Here is a 10,216-nt window from a genome sequence, read left to right as displayed (position 1 = left end):
CTTCTGATGTTTTTTGGCGGTTGGCAAACAGCTTTTGAAGTATTACCGCCACCTTCTGAAATGGAGTGTGGATCAGACTGGTCTTATGCCTACCCTATATTCTTCATCTAAGTCCTGTCTTTTCCAAAAAACTAAATATTGCCCTGTACCCCACATGGTACATGGAGTTCAAGTGAAGTAACTCCTTTATTCCAAACTTGATGCAATCTCTTCTCAGTCTGTTTTTTTTATCATGTCTACCTAGGACAATTGTTAATTACATGTTCTACTGTTTCCCATATGTTACAATACTCACACATACCAGTCCCATGATTATCAATAATCTATAGTGTATAAGACCAGTATGCCCAAACCTCATTCTCGAGATAATGTCTTTTGCACTTCCGTCTTTCTCATCATCCTGCAGTGCTTCTAATTTTTTTTCTATTGTTCTATCTCTCTGTTTCTTTTCCTCATTACTTAAATTGTCAGTACTATGTACCTTAACAAATGTCCTTGCTAATAACTAAACTGCTTTATCCTTACCTTCTATTACTACTTCCCCCCCATCTCTTATTATAGGATATCCATATTCTTTTCTATTTCCGGACATTCTCTTAATCATACCCCATACTCGCTCTAATGGTGTAGTCCTTCCTAGTGAGTCACAATACCTTTTCCAAAAATCCCTTTTAACTCTCTTTACTGTAGCGAGATGGATCGACCATAATATTGCAAATATATCCTGTGATTCTGTCTTATCCATGATCGGTATGTAAAGCAGTCTGACTCTCTCTTATTTGGAGGTAACTGCATATAATGTCTCTAAAGTTTCCACCAAAAGGGTCTGAAATTGGCGTACTTAACAAAAACAGAAACGTATTCCAAATACTTTATAAATTCTGTAAATTCAAATGAGGAAAACAAAGCTTTCCATAGGCCATAGCACTATTAGGGATAAAGGCATTAATGGACGACCTGGAGGCCAGTGCGCGGAGGACGGTTGCCTCTGCAGAGTTCATTAATTCCTGATTATGGACACCTTAATGGGGCATTATCCCACTTATACCATGGTCACTTACCAAAGAAAACAAATTAAGACCATTCATTTATATTTTCATGCGTTCTGCAATCAAAATCTAACGTTTTTCACAAGACATAACTCACTTTCCATAACACCTGAGCGTTTGACTAATACCTGGAACAATCATTACCATGCCAAAAACGTTGTTCACTACTCCAATAACTGGGACAAAGCTATTAGGCTTTCCCTGTTGCTATGGTTACTCATTTTAAATTAGCCTACAGGCTAATACTACTACAGGCTACTACTACACAATTATATAAATGGGTAAATAAAATTAAAATATGTTTACATTCAACAAGGCACTTAAAATTATGTTAACAGCAGAGCACAAGTGTTCATCTCTAAATCTGATGTTCTGTTATCTTCTTTTTTTTGGCATCCTTTGAAATTTCCCTGAGCACATTCCTCAGAGTAAATGAATGAAAATCTTCCTGTGTTGGTCAGAGGAGTTGCCTTTGTTTTAGAATCAATACACCGTGCCCTGCAGCTTCTCCATGGTCAGGGGTACAATCTTAATACAGCAGATATTTTGACTTCTCATAATGACATTAACGATGGCTTCGTTCTATGCAATAAGCAATAATAATCTAACCCATATTTTGTTAATAAGAAGGGAATTTGAAGAGTATAAGCTTCGCTGTGTGTTTTTCCTGGCTTTAATGGTAGAGGAGTTAGTAGCCTTTTGATGTTTTGCATCACAGCATTTGCATTGTCTGTGATATGTAGTTTTTGATGTGTATTGTCTACTTGTTTTATTTGTGATGACGTGAATCAGTTTGATTTCTTGGTTCTGTTTAATTGGCTTGAGTCTCTTTTACCTGTGCTCTTGAAATGAGTATGGGAACAATCTTTGTTCTTAAGAACGTTTTGCTCCCTGGGAACACCGCGTACAATGTCAAGCACTTTGGAGTGAGCTAGCTATAGGAGCAGAAATAGTTGGTCATCCAATCTAACACTAGAATGTTCTGTCATGTGTATGTAGAAATCTGGTGTGAAGGAATAGTAACAAACTAAGAAAAAAAAAAAAGACCACATAAAATAATGATAAAAAACAAACGTTTTTGGCTTTCAGTGGTAACTAACACTTATGGTTTTGGCTTCAAAACTTAATTTTGCGAGTTCACATCTTAACCCTTCTGCTTCCCCTCATGTTGTAGATAGTTATATACAGTTTGTGGTCTAGCCTTGTAGATGTCACAGCTGATAGTGTGTTCAGTCATGAGATGTCAACTTGTAAAGTAAAATATTTCTATGTTCAGTAGCAGAACGTTGCCCTCAAAAAGCAAGGGGTGCAACTTGACAGCTGGCTGACTGCATTGGCAATGTTGAGAAAAAATGCAATTTTAAAAAGGAATCAGTCTGTTGTAACTGAATTTTTTTTACTTTTTGCACATTTAAAACATCATGGTAAACAAAAATAAAACAAAAATAAATTGATACGTGCAGGGGAGGAAGGAAGCAAAGAGGCTTGTACAAAGTTATCCTCAGTATATAAGAAATACGATATTCAGTCAACTGTAATTATATCAGACATTATTGCCAGACAAATAAGACAAAGCAAACAAGAATAAGCAATAATGAGATAAATATGTCATTAAAACATATAAAATATGTAATAACAAGAAAAATGAAAACTGTTATAATGCAAAACTGAGTAGATTTGTTTTCAAATGGTGGCAGCAGTATGCAACAATTCAATACTTGCTATCAAGAGCATCTGACAAACTTGAACCAACATCAGCATTAGGCCTTCGTGAGCGGATGTGTGAATCAACTGTAGATAAGAGCCTTGCATCCATCCCCCAGTGGTTGCTAAGGCAGGAAATAGATATCACAAACGATCATGGACAGGTCACTGTTTGTGTCCAGGTTTGGCTGCACCACATACTCAGTGCTCAAATCATGTCTTGCCAACTTGAATCTAAATGAGCATAAAAGACACTTTTACAAGATACATTTTATCTGCACTCTGCAAAGCGCCCTGCACAGATGTCTAAAATCCAAGATGATATTACACAGTGTCTTTCTGCTATTCTTTAGGTTCTGTCTGGGCTGCAGGATCCATGGCCACGAGTGCAATGCTCTCATACAACGAGTCCATCTGAAGGGCAGAGAAAACAGGTGACAGAGGGAACACACACACGGGCACACACACACACACACACAAACAAAGGTTTTGTACTCACCCGTCCACTTTGTACTTTGTCACTTAACTCAGCAGTGGCAGTCTGAGTTTTTCTCTTCCTAGATCTTATTGATCATATAGTGAAATTGTTAATGTTAAAACAGACTTATTAAGTCAACAAGAAGACTTTGAATACAGGAAATGAATGTACAAAAATGGAAATGTCAGACTTTCAAGTCTTTTACCTCATCGTCAGGTAGAGGAGAACTGCAGCAGACAGGATCAGTAATAAAACAGTCAGTTTTACTGCATTCAATATCGTTACTGATTTCCCTCGAGCTGGAGAGAGATTGTTATGAGATGTGAATTACAAGTGCAGCATATTTCAAAACAATAAAAAGTAAGACACATAATTGTATTTTGTAGGTTTTGGCCCTGTATTTAGCGAGAGATAGAAAGAGTCCTTGGTGTGTGGGTAGAGTCACAGCAACCTATTGTTTTGATATCGACCCTTGAGGAGGTCTTTTGAAATCCTTTTTGTACAGTGGAACGCAGTTATGTTGACATACATTTTTTTTATCAAAGTCACATTAAGAGTGGGTGAATGATGTAATTCGTGTCAAAGATTACTTAAAAAACAACTATTCAATTAAAATTTAAAGCCATGCTCACCTTTGACAGTGAGAGTCTCTTCGGGTGAGCTAATGTTTTGGGGAGTTTTGACAGCACAGGAGTAGTTTCCTGCATGCTGAGTGCTGACTGGGTCTAGAACCAGGTGTTTGTTTTGGTTCTCTGGCCGGGTCAGAGGTCGACTGTTCAAGTACCAAATGTAGATTGTGTTGTCAGTCAGAGGACAGCTGGTACTGCAGGTCAGTGTGACTCTCTGGCCCTCTGTCACCACTGCAGAAGGAGTAAACTTCACATTCAGGCCTGAAAAAATGGTTTGATAGATCAATTAACAAAAAGTAGACATTGTTTAAGCTTTTGTAGAACTTATGATATGCCTGAGATATTTTTAAAAAAACTATAGAAAAAGCAGACTGCATGGCTCCTAACCAGGACTAAAGGTTTAGACAAACTTTGAAAATTTAATGTGATATGTTAAAATTTTTTGGAAAGTTAAAAAATTGGTTGTGTACTTGGGTCCATCAAATATAATGTCTTACAGTAGGTAACATTTCAGACACCAGTGATCTGAATTTGCCAAAACAAGGAGCAATTATGAATTCTTACACAGTTTTTTATTGTTAATAATACCTGCTACATAATTTTCTGAAAACTGTAGGCTTAAAGGCTTTTGCGACTCTCTACAGAAACTCACGAAGAATGTAATTTAGTCTGAGGCACAGTTGTCATGAGAATACAAGAAGCATTGACATTTTTGGAAGCATGCCATCTTTAGGTAATGTGTGTGCACTAGTGTTATCTCATTAAGGATGAACCAGACTTGTAATCTGCTGGTGGCTACTATCACATGGTGAGGGTGCAACAGATTCCCTACTGAAAGATATCCCATTTAAGCTTAAGTATTACCTGTGACAACCAAAGTCACTCCAGGTAAGTCAGACTGTTTCCATCCGTCGTCATATGTCCGTAATCTGAATGTGTATTCTGCTGAGTCATTCTTCATCAGGTTATCGATTCTCAGCATGTGGTGGTTTTTCATGTTGTCATAAAACTCCACACGACCATCCTCGGTCAAAGTTTCAGCATCCTCATCATCACGTCTCTTTACTTTATTCCATAATTTAAACAGATACAAGTTGCTGGGCTTGAAGTATTCACTTGAAATGTTGACTGAAGAACCTTCCAGAGCACAGATTCTCCTGCTGACATAATTCACACTCCAGCACTTCACACCAAAACCTGAAATATAAATTAAACACTTTTAGTAACCACTAAATTTACTTTGAAAACTACTTCTGTGTCTAGGACTAGGACTAACCAGTCTCAACTTATTTTATAGTTTATATTGGTAACATTTTTATGTAGACGAATATTTTAAAAAATATTCCTAAAAAAAATATTATGATTGTGAATTAATCATTCAAAAAATGTTGACAGGTCAGAAATGAATGTTTTGTTTATCTCTGTGTGAGATGTCTGAAGTTTGGTTCCTGCTTCTGACAAGGCTTGTGAGCCAATAGTATAACGACGTTGGTATCACGTGGTAGTTGCCAGTTTGTGTCGAAAATATGGACACTGACTTAGCTTAATAGTACAAACAGCAATAACCCATAAAATTACAGTTCTGCATATAAAATAAACAACTACCAACAGCCATAGTCTTTAAAACCCTAACTAATGTGTTGTCTCCAGTTAGATTGTCAAAATTAGAACAATAACAGCATCAATCCCTTAGTATGTTAGCATTAGTGACGGGTGCGTCCAGTTACCTAACATTATAGTTCCCTCAAACAATGTTACGTTGTAACAAAGATGCGTATCAGAGGGGATTTAGAAGTGGGCCAGGGTCCGACATAACAGATGGCCCGGGGCCAGTACAAGTATATGTAGGGCAACTTGATTGTGGCGGACTGGCCCACTTATGAAAGGACGGTTGCTCTTCTTTAAGAACGGAGTGGACATGGGATCCCAATATATTACCAATTTGGCATGTCGAAGGTATATCAAAAGTGTTTAGACCCAAAACGTGACTGTTATTGAGGGTGTTATCTCATATAGCAGTGTAACGTTAGCCCTATTATGAGATCATAGACTGTATATAAAGATGGATGACATGACAGCTCCCCAAAAGTGAAGTCAAAACATCTCGATATAAAAATCTGAAAATACTGACATGATCAAACAGTCGTCCTTTCTCCTTGTAGCCATTGTTGCTGGGTGGCACTCAGCTGTTTTTCATTATCTGCTATGAGATTTCGACTAATGTTATGACAACACTACGCTAACACTAATGCTAGCTAATGTCAACTTTTACTGTGGCTGTCTGTCTGTTGTCCAGCGCTGCAGGTTTTAATAGCATCCCTACAATGTACTGTACTGTACTGTTTGATTGGATTAAAATGTAAATATTTACCTAATGTCTTATAGTGTAAGGATGATTGACTTACATAAGGTGTTGCAATATAGGGCCCCTATAATCATTAAATGATGGTGGAAAAAAGGTTACCTAAAGCTAGCTAGCCATATCCTAAGATTACCATAGATAACGTTACGTGAAACACCATCGGACAAAATAACCAAAATCTATAGCTAATGTTTAGCTATATGTTGCAAAATGAATTCATTACTTTATCACGAAAGATTCATCACTTGATATGACTGAATCTGAGTCTCACTCGACCATGAAATATGCAGGTTGTGCACCTAACTGGCAACCAATGGAACGGGATGGGAGGGGGAGTGCGTCATCTACTGGCGGAATGTTATCAATGTTATCAACAGCACCTTTAATACAAATCCTAGTTATATTTTTTAAATTGTCTTTAACATACTGTATGACACAACACAGACTGGGAGTAAGTGAGATTTCAAGGTGACATAAGGAAAGGTGCTAAGAGGCCAGATAGTCTCTGCTTGAATTATGTTAAGTAACAACAATTTAAAAGTATCTAATGAGGAGAGAGGAAAAGCAGATCACCAGAAAACTGACTGAAAGATATTTGAGATTGAAAGATAATGTGATATTTGATTAATGACACTTCAAACTACAAATATAAATGAACAAACGAACTGGTGTTCACATCGGAGCTATTGCATTTTATTGTAAGGTGTTTTCTGTTGGTCACCCCCCAGTAGTAGTATTTGAACATTATTCAGATGATTATGTTTCTTATTTCCCTTTAGGCATGCAGACTAGTAATACAAATGTCCTATTCCATAAGTTAAAAAAGACCATAAGTTTTTACTCACATTTTTCATCAGAGTGCAGATTTTCGAGGCCTTTTACAGCACAGGAAAAGATTCCAGAAGGAGAGCCGAAAAATATAATGTCTTGACTCTTACAGTGACTGTATAAATGTCTGTCCCAGTACCACCTATAGGCATGATGAGCGTCAGCAGTAGGACAGCTGGTGGTACAGGTCAGTGTGACATAGTCCTTCACAGGAGTCCATTGAACCTGTACTTCTGTTGGGAGATGATAAATACACTTTTCATTAGTCACTGTGATATATTTAGGCGTGAGAGGTGTGTTTGTATGTTTGTAAATGCCACTCACACACAGTTGCTGTGCCGGCAGAGAGACGACGTACATGAACACAATTTATTCCTTTTTTGTGGCCGTTAACACCCACCGATAACTGCTCTATTCAGACCGTAACGAGATCTACGCAGTCCACTACCAGCTCTGACTACCAGCTCTACATTGCTGTGCATGCCACACTGAGCGGTGGTCAGTCAGTCTCCCCTGTGTTCCCTGACCCCCTCCGTCACACACTGCATAGCCACGAGGCCACGCCTCCTGCACTTGGTTGCCTCTCACTCCTCTGTTCAATTTTTAAATTTACTTACCCCTTTAAAGTGGGTGGGGGTGGGAGATGTGCATATGTGTATATATGTGGAGGTTTGGGTAAACTTAACCTGTTGGATATGTGATGGAGCAGGCCTCATCCACTGATGTCTGCCGATAAGAACACATTCTCCCTTTAGCGTAGGTCACTTTAAAGCAGGTCGGTGTGACAGAATCTGGATAAGAAAATGACATTCAGCATTTTGATTGTTGAACTTATAATAGTCAAATGTCATAAGAGTTTTTCTTCAAAGTATTACATGTTAAGCCAGAGGTTTTGTAACGTCACCCACCCACTGAGACTTCAGGGGCTCTGAGATCCTCGTAGCCTTTGATAGCACAGGAGTATCTGACTGCTTCGTCACTGCTGACCAGCTGTTGGTACCAGGGAGACCAGTCCTCATAGAGAAACTCTCTGTTCTTGTACCAGATGTAGGCTGCAGGGTTTTCAGTCAGAGGACAGCTGGTGCTACACATCAGTGTTACTGTCTGTCCCTCTGTGGTGGGAATCACCTGTACCTGCAGGTCTGGGATGATGATGAATAAAAAAAGAATTCATATATTGATGTCAGTCTTAATGTAATAAATAACTGGCAGCCACTGTACCTGCAACATGGAGCTCAGTTCTGTTGTCCCAGCAGAGTTCTAGGTTGTCATTAGTCTCTCTGCAGCAGTAAAACTTTTCATCACTCTCACTCACATCTTTGATTGTCAGAGTGAAGTTACTCTCTTCAGACATGTTGTACGTTGCATGAGTTCTATCTGCAGATAGCTCATTCAGGACATGCGTGGAGTAATTTCTGTAAATGGTGTACCATTTCATGCTTGAAGTGGGCTGTTCAGCTGAGCAGGGCAAATCCACTGATGAGCCTTTTAAGGCACAGATGCTGTTTGCTCGTCCCTGAACCCCTTTAACAGAAGATTTCATTAGCAAACATCTGGACAGATTTTAATTTTTTTAAATATTGTATGTTTGCTATACAGTAAATTAAGGAAATTTGAAGAGCTCATTCCAGTAGTTTATATGATAATCTTTAGAGCTGATATGAAACGTTTTCTATTATCAGTGTTTATATTTTATATAAATGTTCATAAAATGTGTTCAGTTTTTTAAAATTTTAGTCAACATCGTTTTCCACGTTTTAACTCCTACACTTACCTGTATGTAAAATATAGTAAATTTTTTTGATAGATTACAATTAATAATCATACATATAACTGTACACATCATGGTTATTGTTTAGTATTGTATAAGAAGGGATAACAAATAAATCATACCTGAGATGTACAGGATGAAACTCATAAACACACATTCAGCCTCTGCCAGCAGCATGACTGCTGTAGTCCTTCTGTTTCTAATCAGAAAATTGATTGAATTTGTATCTGCTTTTTCACAATAGCTGCAGTAAGACCATGCACAAAAATGATAAAATAACTCACCAGTCAAAATCAACAGCAGTCTTTTAACAAGGTGAAGGCTGAAGAAGACAGAGTGGACTGTTGTTCAGCATGCAGCTCTGATGTGCAGATGTGTCTTCCTTCCTAGTTCAGTGATTAAGTGATACTGAAGTGTATTATGAGCTGAAAACATGTCACATTTTTACAAGGAAAATATTGATTCCATCCAAAGTCATTACCTTTATCTCTTCACACCAATAATCAATTTTTTTTTCTCTTTTTGACATTTTTACATAGTGTATTGCAAAAGTATTAAACTGTGACGTGATAGTATTAAAGTTATCAGAGTGGGAACACAGCGATGCAAAGCTGTTAGTCATCTGCGTTTGGTTTGTGGTGCAGAAAAAAGAGGAGGGAGTTTTGTTTTGTAATACACGACTGTATGTTCATATGGAGCCATCATATTAATTTCAGAATAATCTCAGAGATATATTTTATTGAGAAATCAACCAGGCAGAACAAAAATACTTTTTAATCCAAAGTAGAAATTCTTTTCAGTCAAACATTTCCAATAGAAAACAGAATCAAAATATCTCCAAGAAGCACAACAATCAAAATCATCTTAAAAATCATGAGAAAATAAGTCAAGCAGTCACAATAAATAATAATGGTCAATAATATGAATTTAAATTACAATTTGAGTTAGGAAAAACATGAGAAATGATGAAATGTTCAAATAATTTAACTCTTATCTTTGTCGTGTAAATGTAGCTCAAAATAGATATTGCTTATAAGCATTATAAACACAACACAAGTTAGTTAAGTGGGTGATGCTAGTTAGCTATCAATGACAACGTGCAGAATAGGTGAAAAGGCAAGTCTAAACCAGCCTCAGACACACCCACAGCAATTTTCAGAGAAAGCTTCCTTATTTACAAAATGTCTGAGTTTTTAACCTTTGAAAATCTATATATGTATTAGCATGCATTTCTAAGAAAAGGCCCTCTTACTTGATCTCCTAGAACATCTCCACAGCCCCAATGGCCAAATATGGACATATTTCACTTCCTTGCAACTGTTTGCAGTTGCTTCATATTCACTTACCTATCGGCAAAGAACATCTTAATCAAGTTTATACAAAATTCAGTCATCA

The 10,216-nt window shown here is 37.5% G+C and overlaps 1 protein-coding gene across 4 annotated transcripts; it reads right to left on the bottom strand.

Moving 5' to 3' along the window:
- Positions 1-2,430: 2,430 nt before the first annotated feature.
- On the bottom strand, positions 2,431-10,105 carry LOC122871883. Of its 4 annotated transcripts, XM_044187450.1 has the most exons (12): positions 9,303-9,567; positions 9,106-9,207; positions 8,944-9,020; positions 8,272-8,574; positions 7,959-8,192; positions 7,737-7,841; positions 7,068-7,283; positions 4,725-5,057; positions 3,864-4,121; positions 3,437-3,530; positions 3,253-3,316; positions 2,431-3,167 (listed from the first exon to the last, which is right to left on the bottom strand). In XM_044187450.1, the coding sequence occupies exons 3-12, from the start codon at positions 8,996-8,998 to the stop codon at positions 3,096-3,098; spliced, it is 1,734 nt and encodes a 577-aa protein (XP_044043385.1). In that variant the 5' UTR covers positions 8,999-9,020; positions 9,106-9,207; positions 9,303-9,567; the 3' UTR covers positions 2,431-3,095. The 4 variants fall into 4 exon arrangements, with proteins under 4 accessions (XP_044043385.1, XP_044043356.1, XP_044043365.1 ...); XM_044187421.1 differs by lacking the exon at positions 9,303-9,567 and adding an exon at positions 10,074-10,105 and having other exon boundaries at positions 2,445-3,316; XM_044187430.1 differs by having other exon boundaries at positions 2,445-3,316; positions 9,303-9,568.
- Between the last annotated feature and the right edge of the window lie 111 nt (positions 10,106-10,216).

Source organism: Siniperca chuatsi, linkage group LG3 (genome assembly GCF_020085105.1).
Source record: "Siniperca chuatsi isolate FFG_IHB_CAS linkage group LG3, ASM2008510v1, whole genome shotgun sequence".
NCBI classification, from domain to species: domain Eukaryota; kingdom Metazoa; phylum Chordata; class Actinopteri; order Centrarchiformes; family Sinipercidae; genus Siniperca; species Siniperca chuatsi.
This window is presented reverse-complemented; position numbering and strand designations above follow the sequence as displayed.

Coding starts and splice junctions, on each gene's coding strand:
- LOC122871883 (XM_044187421.1), bottom strand. CDS start 8,998: ATGCTGCTGGCAGAGGCTGAATGTGTGTTTATGAGTTTCATCCTGTAC. Junction 8,193..8,271: donor AACTGAGCTCCATGTTGCAG/GTACAGTGGCTG, acceptor TCATCATCCCAG/ACCTGCAGGTACAGGTGATT. Junction 4,122..4,724: donor AGTGACTTTGGTTGTCACAG/GTAATACTTAAG, acceptor CCATTTTTTCAG/GCCTGAATGTGAAGTTTACT.